This window comes from Salmo trutta, chromosome 18 (genome assembly GCF_901001165.1).
Source record: "Salmo trutta chromosome 18, fSalTru1.1, whole genome shotgun sequence".
NCBI classification, from domain to species: Eukaryota; Metazoa; Chordata; class Actinopteri; order Salmoniformes; family Salmonidae; genus Salmo; species Salmo trutta.
The window spans coordinates 33,436,299-33,453,720 of NC_042974.1; the positions used below are offsets into that span (position 1 = coordinate 33,436,299).

At 41.7% G+C, this 17,422-nt stretch overlaps 1 protein-coding gene across 2 annotated transcripts in view; it reads left to right on the plus strand.

Moving 5' to 3' along the window:
- The window catches only part of LOC115153213 (neuroendocrine convertase 2-like), a 94,345-nt gene that overhangs the window by 44,444 nt on the left and 32,479 nt on the right, over positions 1–17,422 (plus strand). For both annotated transcript variants that reach the window (XM_029698413.1, XM_029698412.1), the window contains exons 6-8: positions 5,921–5,997; positions 6,833–6,921; positions 9,861–10,036. In XM_029698413.1, the coding sequence (XP_029554273.1) occupies positions 5,921–5,997; positions 6,833–6,921; positions 9,861–10,036 (342 nt within the window). The remainder of the gene's footprint in view (positions 1–5,920; positions 5,998–6,832; positions 6,922–9,860; positions 10,037–17,422) is intronic.

Below are 17,422 nucleotides of genomic sequence, written 5' to 3' on the forward strand. Positions count from 1 at the left end.
GAGCATGCTCTACTGGGCTGATGGATCATGATGTGTAAGGATCTAAAACTAACTTAGTGCTACACACTTCCTGTGTGTGTGTGTGTGTGTGTGTGTGTGTGTGTGTGTGTGTGTGTGTGTGTGTGTGTGTGTGTGTGTGTGTGTGTGGTGTATTAGTGTGATGTATATGCGTGTGTGTGTTTGTATAGATCACTGTTTCTGATCTTTTCATGCTGATCCTCTGCAGCAATAATTCCCCCAAATATCAGTAAAACTATAATGCATTGAATATGCCATTCGCCATTCAATTGAGATTGAAATACATTTGTGTGTGTGTGTGTGTGTGTGTGTGTGTCTGAGAGGTGTCTGAGTGTGTGTGTGTGTGTGTGTGCTTGTGTGTGTGTAAGAGGCTGATAAACTAATTTAGTGCATCTTCACTCTCTTCCAGGGCCGAAGTTGTTGTTGATATAATTTCTACTTATTTCCTCGAAGCCTACAGACACTGCAATCAGCCAGTATTGATTGGTCTTCATTATTATGCGCAAGAGCGCACGTTTATATATATGTATGTGTGTGTGTTTGTGTGTGTGTAGGGATGCCACGTTCTGTAAAACCTTGTATGAAATTGTTACCTTGTAGTAAATTATTTATCTTAATTTCCCTATTATCTTTGTAATGAAGAGTTGTTATTAAAGACCCAGTGCAGTCAACAATGGGATTTTCCTGTGTTTTATATATATTTCCACACTATGAGGTTGGAATAATACTGTAAAATGTTGAAAATTATGATAATGCCCTTTTAGTTTAAGAGATGTTTGAAAAGACCGCCTGAAATTTCAGCATGTTTTGGTGGTGTCACGGCTGTTGAAAGGATCGGACCAAAGTGCAGCGTGGTTGTAGTTCCACATTTTATTAAATCCGTGAATCTTTGCAAAACATAAATAACTGAATTTACAAAACAGCAAACCGTGACGCAGAGAGAAACAAACACTACTCAAAATATAATCACCCACAAAACCCAGGAAGAAAAACCCCTACTTAAATATGATCTCTAATCAGAGGTAACGAGGACCAGCTGCCTCCAATTGGAGATCAACCCCAAAAAAACAATATAGAAATATAAAAACTAGAACTTAAACATAGAAATAGAAAACATAGAAAAACACAAAACACCCCCTGTCACGCCCTGATCTACTTTACCATAGAAAATCACATCTTACTATGGTCAGGACGTGACAGGTGGGATGGAGTTTTGGCTTGCCTGGTGAATTAGTTAATAGACCAATAAGAAAGAGAGTTCCAAATCTCTCTGGCTATAACAACTAGTTTTCTATTTTCTCCTCCCCACTCAGACCACTCCCAGTCCTAGCAAAATTCTAGCTTAAGAAATTTCTCTTTGCTACGAATCACATTTTGTTTCCTTTTGACCATTTTAATTGAAAACAATCACGGTAAGGTACTGAATTGTTACCCAGAAATGCGATATTAAAGATAAAAAATGGCTGCATTGGAGCTTTTAAAATTCATTGCCTATTGAATGACAGCTAAATCTAAAACCAGTCAATGTAATTTCATGCCAGGCTCTCGCTCTGGATGGTAAATAGGTAAGATTAGTAAATCTACCACCGTGGCATTGTCGTTATTATAATATGAAAGGTGAATGGAGGGCGTTTTCCAGGCAAGTTGTAAAGCTCGTTCACAAGTGCACCAATATAGTATGGCTCTGATTTATCAATGTAAACATGTGTATGTTAAGAGCAGCAGTTTGATAAACACAATAATTGGTTGCGCACGCAAATTCTAGAATCTCCACGTATTCCAGAATTAAGGAAGAAGGTTGATACGGAAAGTATTCAGACCTCTTGACTATTTACACATTTTGTTACATTACAGCCTTATTCTAAAATTGACTAAATAGTTTTCCCCCCCGTCAGTCTACACATATTGCCCAATAATGACAAAGAAAAAAACGATTTTTAGACATTTTTGCGAATTTGTTAAAAATAATAACGGAAATATCACATTTAGATATGTTTTCAGACCCTTTACTCAGTACTTTGTTGTCCATTTATTTTTCTGTCGATCCTGACTAGTGTCCCTGCCGCTGAAAAACATCCACACATCATGATACTGCCACCACTATGCTTCACTGTAGGGATGGTGCCAGGTTTCCTCCAGATGTGTTGTTTGGCATTCAGGCCTAAGAGTTCAATCTTAGTTTCATCAGACCAGAAAATCTTGTTTCTCATGGTCTGATGATCTTTAGGTGCCTTTTGGCAAACTCCAAGCGGGCTGTCATTTGCCTTTACGGAGGAGTGGCTTCCGTCTTGCCACTCTACCATAAAAGCCTGATTGGTGTGGTGCTGCAGAGATGGTTGACCTTCTGAAAGGTTCTACCATCTCCACAGAGGACCTCTGGAGCTCTGTCAGAGTGACCATTGGGTTCTTGGTCACCTCCCTGACCAAGGCCCTTCTCCCCGGATTGCTCAGTTTGGCAGGGCGGCCAGCTCTAAGTAGAGTCTTGGTGGTTCCTAACTTCTTCCATTTAAGAATTGTGGAGGCCACTGTGCTGTTACGGATTTTTAATGCTGCAAAAAAATGTTGGTACCCTTCCCCAGATCTGTGCCTCGACACAATCCTGTCTCGGAGCTCTACGGACAATTCCTTCAACCTCATCGCTTGATTTTTGCTCTGGCATGCACTGTCAACTGTGAGACTTTATATAGACAGGTGTGTGCCTTTCCAAATCATATCCAATCAATGGAATTTACCACAGGTGGACTCCAATCCAAGTTGTTGAAACATCTCAAGAATGATCAATGGAAACAAGATGCACCTGAGCTAAATTTTGAGTCTCATAGCAAAGGGTCTGAATACTTATGTAAATAATGTATTTCTGTTTTTTATTTTGTAATAAATTTGCAAAAATGTCCCAAAAACTTTTCGCTTTGCTATTATATGCTATTGTATGTAGATTGATGAGGAGAAACATTTATTTAATCCATTTTAGAATAAGGCTGTAACATAAGAAAATGTGGAAAAAGTCAAGGGGTCTGAATACTTTACGAATGGACTCAGCATATTCTTAAGTATATGAGACCTCAGGGAACTTTGACATTGACACTCCATATTCAGAAGCTTCTGACCGTACAGCTCCTTTGGATTATTGTACTTTTTTTTGTTCATAATGAGAATATAATAAGTGGTACTCTGAGAGATGCATGAGAGCCTTTCTAGTGCATAGGTCATTTGAGGATGTGGTGTCCTAATATTTCAAAACGGCAACGGATTGAAGATCTAAGCAGTGCTGACATATCTCTTAGTCTCCAAAGTTGAGCTTGGAGACTTGTTCATCCCAATCTACATTTTTGAACATTAAATCCTGTTTGAACCCTTTCATATGTTTTACAGCTTGATATTAAGTGTGAACAAAGGATCAGCCCAAACCATAGCATGTTTGCCCTAACACCAGTACCTTTAAACCAGTACCTAACACCAGTACGTAACACCAGCGCCTAACACCAGTACCTTCTTGCCCTATCATCAAGCCTCAGCCTCAACCCTCTCTGTATACAGAGGTATCAACCCCTCCAAACAATCTTACTCATACTACAGGCACAGTGATGGAAGTCATTCTCTTCACCTTCTTACCTGCTCCACACATCTGTAATTACTGATACAGCAGATACAGCAGAGCAGTAGACTGTAGTGTTTGGCATCTCTTTGTCATTCCTATATCCTCGCTGGTAAATGTCAGCCGGTATCTCACTAAGGTCTGAGCAGGCCGCTGGCCCGGTGAATGATCAGATAGGTTCAGCTCTATACTCCTAATGACCAACGCCACACTCTCACCGCCATCTACATTGTTTCTCTGGTGACCGAGGACACTACTCTGTAAAAACTCTGAGTCACGAACGCCACCCACACAGACAACAAGCTACAAATCGAGAAATTAGGGGGAATGGTAATTAGAAAATACAGGGTTTTGATTGGGACGGAGCTAAAGGAGAAAGGAAGATGAGAGCGAGGAGTGGGGAGTTATAAAGAGTGAGAGAAAGAGAAAAACAGACTGTCTGAGAGAGGGGGAAAGACAGTGACAAGAGACTTGTTGAAGGTGGCAAGAAAAATGTTGGGTTAGAGGAGTGGTAAAAGAGGATGAGGAACTTGAAAGAAAGAGTGTCTTTCAGACAACAAGAGAGTTTGAGGGATACATTATTTGAAGATTGTTTCAAATTAGCAATCTCAAAGAGAAGCAGGTGCGATAGAAAAAGAGGTTGAGGTGTAAAGAGAAAAATAGTTTTTGAGTAAAGAACATATAGAGATTCCTGTAATGGTTGGTGGATTTATAGATTTGCGTGTGTGGGTGTGTGCATGCCTTTGTGAGTGTGTGTATCTGTGATTCTTCTGCAGAGCAGACATTTGCTGATTATGCAGGCTGGGTTGATGACTCTCTGTCAGATGTGTGCATGTAATGCATCTGTTTTCTCCTGCTTTTCCGCTGTTATTTGCACTCCTATTACCTTTGGACACGTGGAATTAAATGGCGGGAGTTATCGGTGTGTCAGTGTCTCAGCCGCTGTTCCTTGCAGTGACCATGCATTACTGTGACCATTCATATTAGTGCTGTGTGTGTGTATGTGTGTGTGTGTGTGTGTGTGTGTGTGTGTGTGTGTGTGTGTGTGTGTGTGTGTGTGTGCTCGTGTTGGAAATTGTCTTCATATTAATCTGGTCCACATGACATACAGTATTTCCATCAGACTGAAAGGTTTTCATTGTGGTATGTTTGGCATGAGGGAATTCTAAACAATTATTTCTTGAAGCAATGGACCTTTTAAGGTCCCACACAGTCATCCTATTTCCCAAGTAAAAATAGCCTTTGAATGACCAAAATATCACCCATAATATTTTTACGCTATTAAAATGCTCCGAAATTACGAAATGTTAGCTTTTCTCTCATCTCTAACTATCAGGAAGCTTGAAAAAACAGGCTGAGTGAGCGGCGATCTTAGGGATGGAAGAACAAAAACCATATAGTGACTATCAGGTGTGCTACAGAAAATATACCGTCCCAACTCAAAGCAGCCACAGTTGCATTATCTAAATGTTGGCTACCATATAAGGAAAACAGAAAGGAAAATGCTGCTCACTGCTGCTCATGCTCCCAAAAGATGCCTGATGAAAACCTAAGGGTCAAAACATTGTTATAAATAAAATCACCTGGGAGCATGAGCAGCAGTGGGCAGCATTTTCCTTTCTATTCTCCATGTGTTTGCCTACAACTCCAGCACCTGCGGAAAGTACCTGGATGTGTGTATGTTCTTCAGCTTTTGGCTACCATATATGGCAATGGCTATTTGTATATAGGCCTACTGCAACTCTGAGTACGGACCTGAGTCGTGCCTTTCAATGCAATAGAATCCTACTCCAATGCGCTCTGCCTACAAGGAAATCTCTTGCACAGGTAGTTTTGCATACTAAGTCTTGCATAGTTAGTTTCGTTTTGGTATGTTACATTAACGTGCCTAATATTGCATTGATTCGAGCACAATTCCCACAGTAGAGCAAAACGTTGATAGTCTTAACTAAAGGGGAAAACCAGAAATCTGAAGTTCAATCTCATGTTTCTCTGCATGGGCTGATATTTCTTCTGTGCGACAGTCTCTAGGGGAGATGGGCACCCGCGCATGCGCACAGCTTAGAGGGAACATAGATGCAGAGTGACAGCTACAACAAAAACATCAGTTCAGTCGTTAGTAAAGCAGACACATCACAGGAGTCTAGGTTGAGTCTGGACAAGACAAGACTAGATTTGAGAAGGTCATTGCACCTTTAAGGGATGGTCTGTACTTTTGCGTTAACACTACTCGTTTCCCCCTCAATCTTCCTCCTGTTGTGTCTTGTACTCTGCCTGATTTTAATGGTTTGTGTCCTGTCCTTTCAGAATGCAGAGGCCAGCTTTGACTTCAGCAGCAATGACCCATATCCGTATCCCCGCTACACGGATGACTGGTTTAACAGGTAAAGACTAGCTGGCCAGCCCATGTCCCTCCAAGGTCATCTGCCCCAAAGCAGTCATCAGCAGTATTGTATTTCTTGTGCCTGTTCAACAGTGCATGCATAGCTGTCAGCCAGGTTGTGACATTAGACATCTCAGTGTTGCCGCTGCTGAGTTAATGCAGCACAGGACTAGTTGGCTAATTGGCTGGTTGTTTATAAATAGCAGACTGTCTGTGGCAAAGCATGCTGGGAGTGCAGAGAGGGCTCACTGCAATTACCCTGTGGGAAGCACCCACACACACACACACACACACACACACACACACACACACACACACACACGTAGACACATTGTCAGACAGTTATTGTCATGCAAAAGAGTGCCGGTCTCATGGTAATTAACCGTTAATTATTAATATAAACATGTTTAGCATCTCCAGGCTCCACACATACAAGCTGCATACAAGCCGCTGATGCACGCCTTTGGAACATCTACAATTAAAAAGTCTAATAAATCAATTTAATATACACCGTCACAATGAATCCATTATTTATTTTAGTCAGGTCTAAAGAAACATTATGATATGAAGAAAATGTATTTCAGAAGAACAGAATATTAGTTGGCTTATCTGTTAAGTTATCTGGCTATGCTCCATGCCATATGCTGTAGACTTGATCATTTAGCTGACAACATAAGTCCTGTGACAATATTTTATATTATATGATTTTAAAGTAAGAAAAATATAATTGAACAATAGGTGGTCAAAGACATGATACATTGACGAGTAACCAATTCCCACTATGTTTTCCAACTTTATCCCCATTCCCCAATCTACCTGTGTGTTTCTGTGTGTAGTCATGGAACAAGGTGTGCTGGTGAGGTGTCTGCAGCAGCCAACAACAACATCTGCGGAGTGGGAGTGGCCTACAACTCTAAGGTGGCAGGTATGTAGACTGCTCTAATACTGTGGTAAATAACATCTGGCTTTGAAGTAAAAGTAATAGTGATCACAGTAATGTCAGAAAATGTGTAAAAGTGGCAGTGAGAATAACAGTACTAGTAGTGCTATGGTAGTGATAATAACAGTACTAATGGCAGCTATACTCAATAATAGTTATATTATTGTCCATCTTACTTCTCTCATCATTACCTAAAATTGTGAAATGCATCTTATATTTATAAAGTATGCCGCAGAGAATAATAATGGACACAGAAATGTTCCGGGTAGCCTCAGAGAATAACATCGATCTACTCACTGACTCGGTGAGTGAGTTTATAAGGAAGTGCATTGAAAATGTTGTACACACACTGTGAATATTAAAACCTACCCTAACCAAAAACCATGGATGGATTGCAGCATTCGCACAAAAGTAAAAGCGCGAACCACCACATTTAACCATGGAAAGAGGACTGGGAATATGGCCAAATATAAACAGTGTAGTTATTCCCTCTGCAAGGCAATCAAACAAGGGAAATGTTGGTATAGGGACAAAGTGGAGTCGCAATTCAACGGCTCAGTCACGAGACGTATGTGGCAGGGTCTACAGGCAATTATGGACTACAAAAAGAAAATCAGCCACGTCACGGACACCGACGTATTGCTTCCAGATAAACTAAACACCTTCTTTGCCCACTTTCAGGACAATACAGTGCCACCGACACGGACCGCTAACAAGGCCCCCCTCTCCTTCTCTGTGGCTGACGTGAGTAAGACATTTAAATGTGTTAACCCTCGCAAGGCTGCTGGCCCAGATGGCATCCCTAGCCGCGTCCTCAGAGCATGCGTAGACAAGCTGGCTGGTGTGTTTACGGACATATTCAATCGCTCCATATCTCAGTTGGCTGTCCCTGCTTCAGGAAGGCCACCATTGTTCCTCTAACCAAGAAGACATGGATAACTGAAGTAAATGACTATCGCTCCGTAGCACTCACTTCTGTCATCATGAAGTGCTTTGAGAGACTAGTCAAGGATCATATCACCTCCACCTTACCTGCCACCCTAGACCCACTTCAGTTTGCACACCGCCCCGACAGGTCCACAGACGATGCAATCTCCATCACACTGCACACAGCTCTATCCCATCTGGACAAGAGGAATACCTATGTAAGAATGCTGTTCATTGACTACAGCTCAGTGTTCAACACCATTGTCGCGTACAAGCTCGTCACCAAGCTTAGGACTCTGGGTCTGAACACCTCTTTCTGCAACTAGATCCTGGACTTTCAGACGGGCCGACAACAGGTGGGGAGGGTAGGCAACATCACCTCCACCACGCTGACCCTCAACTCCATTATCAAGTTCGCTGACAACACGACAGCGGTAGGACTGATCACTGGCGACGATGAGCCAGTCTACAGGGAGGAAGTCAGTGACCTGGCAGTCAGCAATCACTAACTCGGATTGGCTGCTGCCTACATAGAGATTCACTAGTCACTTTAAACAATGCCACTTTAATAATGTTTAAATATCTTACATTACTCATCTCATATGCATATGCTGTATCTTATACCATGTATTGCACCTTGCCTTTTCCGCTCGGCCATGTCACGTCCTGACCATAGAAAGATGTTATTTTCCAGAGTAGAGTAGGTCAGGGCATGACAGGTTTTTTTTCTCTCTATGTTTTCTATTTCTATGTTCATGTTCTAGTTTTGTATTTCTATGTTGGTTTTGTTTGGGATGATCTCCAATTAGAGGCAGCTGGTCTTCGTTGTCTCTAATTGGAGATCATACTTAAGTAGTGTTTTTTTCCACCTGGGTTTGTGGGAGATTGTTTCTGAGTTAGTGTATGTTTTTACTCTGCGTCACGGTTTGTTGTTTTTGTTCGTTCAGTTTATTGTGTATGTATTGCAATGTTTCACAGTGTAAATAAAATGTGGAACGACACACATGCTGCACTTTGGTCTGCTCCTCCTTTCGACAACCATGACAGGCCACTGCTCATTCATATATTGACATGTACATATTCTTATTCCATCCCTTTAGATTTGTGTGTATTAGGTAGTTGTTGGGGAATTGTTAAATTACTTGTTAGATGTTACTGCACTGTCGGAACTAGAAGCACAAGCATTTCGCTACACTCGCCTTTAACATCTGCTAACCATGTGCATGTGACCAATAACATTTGATTTGATTCTACACAGACACTCCCCAGTACTGACCAGCTTGTGAACGCACAGCCAAATTATATCTTTGGTTTTATACAATTACTGTAAATGTGAGAATGCAGTTGCAGAAGCAAAATTACAACACTCGATATAGACAATTCCATTCTTCCATTTCTCATTGAATTCTCCCTTTGATTTGGCTCTGGAAGCAGCAATATAGAGGACAAGGACATTACTATTGTTGCTTTGATTTGTCTACTCGTCCAGAAACCTGACATCAGCTCAGTATGTCACACTTTGTTTTGGGTGGAATTCAAATTTCCAATTGAGAGACTTCTTCATCAGTATGTTGTTAATAACCTCGAACTCATCAATTTCCAGGAGTTATGGAAGCACCATAATGAAGGCTTTGATGTTAAAATGAATTGGTTTTGAGATTTCATTATGTTTACATAACTTTTTTTCCAAATAGGTGCATCAACGGTGGCTGAATATGTTTCATATATACAGTTTGTATAAAGACTGGCCTAACATAAAGAGATGTAGGTTAAATTGTTGCACCAACACAAATTATCTAATTGCTAACTGGTATATTTTGTTATAAAGTACTTTCTCCAGTTTTTAAACCAATAGTCAAGCCATACAAAATATATTTGGTCAACAGTGGCTTAGCATTTTAATAATGTGTAACCAATGGCTTGACTGATTCATACGATAGACAATGTGTATCTTACACTACATGCCTCTCCCCACCCATCCTCTCCTCCTCCCCCAGGTATCCGTATGCTGGACCAACCCTTCATGACGGACATCATCGAGGCATCATCCATCAGCCATATGCCCCAGGTCATTGACATCTACAGTGCTAGTTGGGGTCCCACCGATGACGGCAAGACAGTAGACGGACCCAGAGAGCTCACTTTGCAGGCCATGGCTGATGGAGTCAACAAGGTGCACACACACACACAAACACACACTGGGCTGACTGGAGATAGCAGGCTTATAGAGTACCTGTACTTGTCTTACTGGGGTAACTGGGTTCTTTGAAGAGGCATACGGTATATTAGACTCAAGACACTGAATAGTAAAAAAAACAGCCTTGCTGTTATACACTTTCACAGACACCCCTTAGACACACACAGTTAGTTAGCATACTGCCAGTGGCAATTAGCTGCTTGATGATTCACAATACCATGCAAGGGGGTGGTCTGATCTGCTCTGACCCTATCTCATCTAGTGTTGTTGAGGAGGTGCAAAATGTGATCTAAGCATGGCTAAGATGAACACAACTAATCAAGCAGTATTCCGCTCAGCCTCTTTCATGCTAATGATCACATATGTAAACCATTACGTAGGCTAGGCACAATGCACGTTGTACAACAACAAAAATAGTACTTTCTTTTCCACCGACCTAACATGAGAATCATTCAATTCCATTTTTTTTCCATTAAACGGCCATGCATGTTTTTTGTTATTCTCTCCAACAGCTGGGGAACACTTGTCACCCCCGCCCCGGTAAAATCACTTCACTCTAAACAAGACACTTAGTTTGCATCTTGAGCGAGGTGGCTTCGTTTTGCAAATTGACATGGATAATGGAAATAAATCATATGGAATATTCTGGAAGCGGTGCTAGATACATAAGAGTGCTTCATTTGGGGAGCGCTGGAGACAATAGCCGTGCACATATGTAATCTCACTGTATTTCAAACGGCACTTTGCGATTTAGATGGAGAGGCAGGAATAGATGTGGTGAGAGGGAGAACATACGTAAATCAGGTTTACCTAGATCAGGGGTTACCAACATAAGGTACCTTCCTTGATTTCAGGGAGAAAATATATACAGTTGTGGCCAAACATGTTGGCCACAACTGAATTATTCTTAAATAATTAAATAAACCCAGTCACTACAAAGATGCAGCCATCCTTTCTAACTCAGTTGACGGAGAGGTAGGAAACCGCTCAGGGATTTCACCATATCACGTTCACTTGTATCTTTGTAGTGACCAGGTGTATTGATACTATCCAAATTGTGATGACTAACTTCACCATTCTCAAAGGGATATTCAACGTCTGCTTTTTTATTATTACCCAATAGGTGCCTTTCTTTGCGAGGCATTGGAAAACCTCCCTGGTCTTTGTGGTTGAATCTGTTTGAAATTCACTGCTTGACTTCAATGCACATTTCACATGTTTTTTGTAATTGAAGTAATTCAATGGTATGAGGGTTTTAAGGTAAGTGGTACGCTGTTCAGCTAAAATGTTGAGCGTACGGAAATTCGTCAGTTATTCTGCGCACTGGCACACTCAGACGAGAGTGCTCTGAAATCAGAGTAGATAGCCAGAGCGAATTTACCAGCTGTGTCTGACAGTTGTTGCAGTGACATCATAAAAATTATATTGAAATAGGTACTTGCATAGTGGAGTCTTTTGGTTAGACATGTAGCTAACTAGCTAAACAATGCACCATAATCCCAACTCATAAAGTTACTACCCTACATGAATCTACAGGTAACTAACCAACCAGGTTCAACGTTAGCTAGCTAATATTAGGCTACAACTAGCAATGCAAATGGCTCTGAGGTACGAATAATATTACTATATAGATCATACACATAACGTTAGACAGCTAGCCAGACAGCTAATGTAAGCTAGCTAACAGTACTTTAACTTGAAATGAAAATGACTGACAAAATTAGAAACGTGTAATTTCTGAAAATGTAGCTAGCTAGACTCTCTTACCTGAGTACATGGATGGACTTTTCTCCCTCTCTGTCACGGATGCTATGCTTGACCTTAGTTTGAAGATGTAATGTTCTCTTTTCCACTCTGTCTGCATATTTGCAATAAAATGGCTGAATTTTCTCCACCTCCTTAGCTATCATACTCTAATTCCACTAATTTAAAAACACGGTCCACCAAAAAGTGGAGAGCAACACTTATACAGTTCTGCTACGTGATGTCTTATATGCACCTCGGAAATGGATAAGGATGCATGCTGTTGCATCCCGGTGTGTCTGTCTTCACTTGTAGCCTGTGAGAAAGACCCGATCACGTGACTGAGAGCCATGTGAGTGAGAGGTGCGTCGGCACGCAGCCGGGAGAAGGGAATTAGAATTATCATCTCTCGGCATGTCCAGCACACTCATTATCTCAGCCAATCATGGCTAGCGGGAAGGTTCCTGACTTTTTCTGTGGCTAAACCAACTAGACTTCTAATTTACCAATTGTATTCATATTTACAGATGGCATACAAGTGTGTTATTAAGGCACATGAAGTTCACATGTTCTGTAAGGCATTTCTGCCAAAAAACGCATTTTGATAAACGTCGCTCCTGTGAAATAGTGACTTGCGACATACACCTAGTTTCTTGAAATGAGTCACATTTACATGTGCAGGGATACTGGAGTGATGGAGTTAGATACTGTGCAACGGGATATAAGATAAACAGAGTACAGTAGCAGCAGCTTGCATGTGAGTGAGCGGGCAGGTCTGTAGAGTCAGTATAAATGTATATGCATATTATGTGTAATTGAGCAAATGATGAGTATTGTGTGTGTGTGTGTTAGAGTGACAGTGTGTGTGAGTGTGTAGGGCCCTGTGAGTATGCAAATACATATTGGGCAAATATACACTGCTCAAAAAATAAAGGGAACACTTAAACAACACACTGTTGTTTAAGTGAACACTTAAACAACACACAATAAAGGGAACACTTAAACAACACATGTAACTCCAAGTCAATCACACTTCTGTGAAATCAAACTGTCCACTTAGGAAGCAACACTGATTGACAATACATTTCACATGCTGTTGTGCAAATGGAATAGACAACAGGTGGAAATTATAGGCAATTAGCAAGACACCCCCAATAAAGGAGTGGTTCTGCACATGGTGACCACAGACCACTTCTCAGTTCCTATGCTTCCTGGCTGATGTTTTGGTCACTTTTGAATGCTGGCGGTGCTTTCACTCTAGTGGTGCTTTCACTCTAGTGGTAGCATGAGACGGAGTCTACAACCCACACAAGTGGCTCAGGTAGTGCAGCTCATCCAGGATGGCACATCAATGCGAGCTGTGGCAAGAAGGTTTGCTGTGTCTGTCAGTGTAGTGTCCAGAGCTACCAGGAGACAGGCCAGTACATCAGGAGACGTGGAGGATGCCGTAGGAGGGCAACAACCCAGCAGCAGGACCGCTACCTCCGCCTTTGTGCAAGGAGGAGCAGGAGGAGCACTGCCAGAGCCCTGCAAAATGACCTCCAGCAGGCCACAAATGTGCATGTGTCTGCTCAAACGGTCAGAAACAGACTCCATGAGGGTGGTATGAGGGCCCGACGTCCACAGGTGGGGGTTGTGCTTACAGCCCAACACCGTGCAGGACGTTTGGCATTTGCCAGAGAACACCAATATTGGCAAATTCGCCACTGGCGCCCTGTGCTCTTCACAGATGAAAGCAGGTTCACACTGAGCACATGTGACAGACGTGACAGAGTCTGGAGACGCCGTGGAGAATGTTCTGCTGCCTGCAACATCCTCCAGCATGACCGGTTTGGCAGTGGGTCAGTCATGGTGTGGGGTGGCATTTATTTGGGGGGCCGCACAGCCCTCCATGTGCTCGCCAGAGGTAGCCTGACTGCCATTAGGTACCGAAATGAGATCCTCAGACCCCTTGTGAGACCATATGCTGGTGCGGTTGGACCTGGGTTCCTCCTAATGCAAGACAATGCTAGACCTCATGTGGCTGGAGTGTGTCAGCAGTTCCTGCAAGAGGAAGGCATTGATGCTATGGACTGGCCCGCCCTTTCCCCAGACCTGAATCCAATTCAGCACATCTGGGACATCATGTCTTGCTCCATCCACAGACTGTTCAGGAGTTGGCGGATGCTTTAGTCCAGGTCTGGGAGGAGATCCCTCAGGAGACCATCCGCCACCTCATCAGGAGCATGCCCAGGCGTTGTAGGGAGGTCATACAGGCACGTGGAGGCCACACACACTACTGAGTCTCATTTTGACTTGTTTTAAGGACATTACATCAAAGTTGGATCAGCCTGTAGTGTGGTTTTCCACTTTAATTTTGAGTGTGACTCCAAATCCAGACCTCCATGGGTTGATAAATTGGATTTCCATTGATTATTTTTGTGTGATTTTGTTGTCAGCTCATTCAACTATGTAAAGAAAAAAGTATTTCATTACATTATTTCATTCATTCAGATCTAGGATGTGTTATTTTAGTGTTCCCTTTATTTTTTTCAGCAGTGTATATTTTTTAAAGGTCAAGAAAGATACAAGGTAAACAGTGCGTGTAGCTATTTTGTTAGCTATTTATCCGTCATATTGCTTGGGGATAGCAGCTGTTCAAGAGCCTGTTGGTGTCAGACTTGATGCACCGGTACCTCTTGCCGTGGGTGGTTGGGGATTTTGACGATTTTCCAGGCCTTCCTTTCACATCGCCTGATATAGAGGTCCTGGATGGCAGGGAGCTCGGCCCGAACTGACTTGTTGGAAAGGTGACATCCTATGACGGTGCCACATTTAAAGTCACTGAGCTCTTCAGTATGTCCATTCTACTGCCAAGGTTTGTCTATGAAGATTACATGGCTGTGTGCTCGATTTTATTCACCTGTCAGCAACAGGTGTGGCTGAAATAGCACAATCCACTAATTTGAAGGAGTGTCCACATACTTTGTTTATATAGTGTAGCTAGCTAGTTAGCTAGCTAAACTAACTTGGCTACATGAGTAAACTCTAACGTTAGTTAGCTAACAGAATTTGCATCCATTCTCCTCAAGTCCGACTAAAGCTGCCACTGTCAGAAACCATTAAAAACCAGAACAGTAACGCCAGCTAACTCAATCAATGTCACGTCCTGACCAGTAAAGGGGTTATTGTAGTTTGGTCAGGACGTGGCAGGGGGTGTTTGTTTTATGTGGTTCGGGGTTTGTTGGATTATGTGTTATGTAGAGGGCTGTTTGTTTAGAGTGTTTAGAGTGTTTATGGGTTATGTTTTAGGTTAGTGTATTTCTATGTTAGATCTAGGGTGTTTAGTTCTATGTTTAGTTAATTGGGATTGGCCTTCAATTAGAGGCAGCTGTTCCTTGTTGCCTCTGATTGAAGGTCATATGTATAGGGATGTGTTTGTAATGGGAAGTGTGGGAAGTTGTTTTTGCATAGCTGTGTGTAGCCTGCATTACTGTTTGTCGTCCATTCATTTTCTTGTTTTGTTTCATAAGTGTTCTAAATAAAGTTAAAATGAGCACTCAACCCGCTGCGCCTTGGTCCACTTCACACGATGGCCGTTACAATCAATCACCATGCAAGCATGAGATAAGCCTGCCAAATGGCTTGGTTAAATTAACCCATATATAGAATAAGTAAAATCGAACATTGGTAACTTAGCTAGCTAGCCAGCAAATTTAGGTAATATAGCTAAGGAGTGGAACATTGTCTGAGACAGTCCAGAAGAAGTTTCAGACTAAGCTAGCTAAGGTACCTAGCTGGCTTTAACTAGCTACCATTACAGACACTGACAAAGTTTATACACTTCAGTAAGCTAGTGTCGCGGGCATGATCATGAGGCTAACTTTGTTAGCTAGCTAACGTTACCATAGCCAGAGATATTAGAACAGAAAATGGCTAGCTAGCTAACTGTTGTAAGCTAGCTAACTAACACTCAATCTAATGTAAGCTAGCTACCTAATTATGATAGGACAACCTATTTAACCTGAATGACCATCAAATACATCATTCGTAACATTTGTTACATACAGTTGAAGTTGGACGTTTACATACACCTTAGCCAAATACATTTAAACTCTGTTTTTCACAATTCCTGACATTTAATCCCAGTAAAAATGCCCTGTCTTAGGTCAGTTAGGATCACCACTTTATTTTAAGAATGTGAAATATCAGAATAATAGTAGAGAGAATGATTTATTTCAGATTTTATTTATTTCATCACATTCCCAGTGGGTCAGAAGTTTACATACACTCAATTAATATAGGTCAAACATTTCGGGTGGTCTTCCACAAGCTTCCCACAATAAGTTGGGTGAATTTTGGCCCATTCCTCCTGACACAGCTGGTGTAACTGAGTCAGGTTTGTAGGCCTCCTTCCTCGCACACACTTTTTCAGTTCTTCCCACAAATGTTCTATAGGATTGAGGTCAGGGCTTTGTGATGGCCACTCCAATACCAATACCTTGACTTTGTTGTCCTTATGCCATTTTGCCACAACTTTGGAAGTATGCTTGGGGTCATTGTTCATTTGGAAGACCCATTTGCGACCAAGCTTCAACTTCCTGACGGATGTCTTGAGATGTTGCTTCAATATATCCACATGATTTTCCTACCTCATGATGCCGGCTTGCAAGCCTCCCCCTTTTGCTCCAAACATAACGATGTTCATTATGGCCTAACAGTTCTTTTTTTGTTTCATCAGACCAGATGACATTTCTCCAAAAAGTATGATCTTTGTCCCCATGTGCAGTCTTTGTCCCCACTGTAGTCTAGCTTTTTTATGGCGGTTTTGGAGCAGTGGCTTCTTCCTTGCTGAGCGGCCTTTCAGGTTATGACAATATAGGACAAAGTTTACTGTGGATATAGATTATTTTGTACCTGTTTCTTCCAGCATCTTCACAAGGTCCTTTGCTATTGTTCTGAGATTGATTTGCACTTTTTGCATCAAAGTAAAGTACGTTCATCTCTAGGAGACAGAACGCGTCTCCTTCCTGATCAGTATGACAGCTGCGTGGTCCCATTGTGTTTATACTTGCGTGCTATTGTTTGTACAGGTGAATGTGGTACCTTCAGGCATTTGGAAATTGCTCACAAGGATGAACCATACTTGTTGAGGTCTACAATTGTTTTTCTGAGGTCTTGGCTGATTCTTTTGATTTTCCCATGATTTCAAGCAAAGAGTCACTGAGTTTGAAGGTAGGCCTTGAAATACATCCACAGGTACACCTCCAATTGACTCAAACTATGTACATTAGCCTATCAGAAGCTTCTAAAGCCATGACATCATTTTCTGTAATTTTCCAAGCTGTTTAAAGGCACTGTCAACTTACTGTATGCAAACTTCTGACCCACTGGAATTGTGATACAGTGAATTATAAATGAATTAATCTAGTCTGTAAACAAATTACTTGTGTCATGCACAAAATAGATGTCCTTACCGATTTGCCAAAACTATAGTTTGTTAAAACAAGAAATTTGTGGAGTGGTTGAAAAACGAGTTTTAATGACTCCAACCTAAGTGTATTTAAACAGATTTTTTTTGGTGTGTAAATTACACCTCAAAGCCAAGCATGCAAGAAGTCTTGACCTGTCTGGTGCACC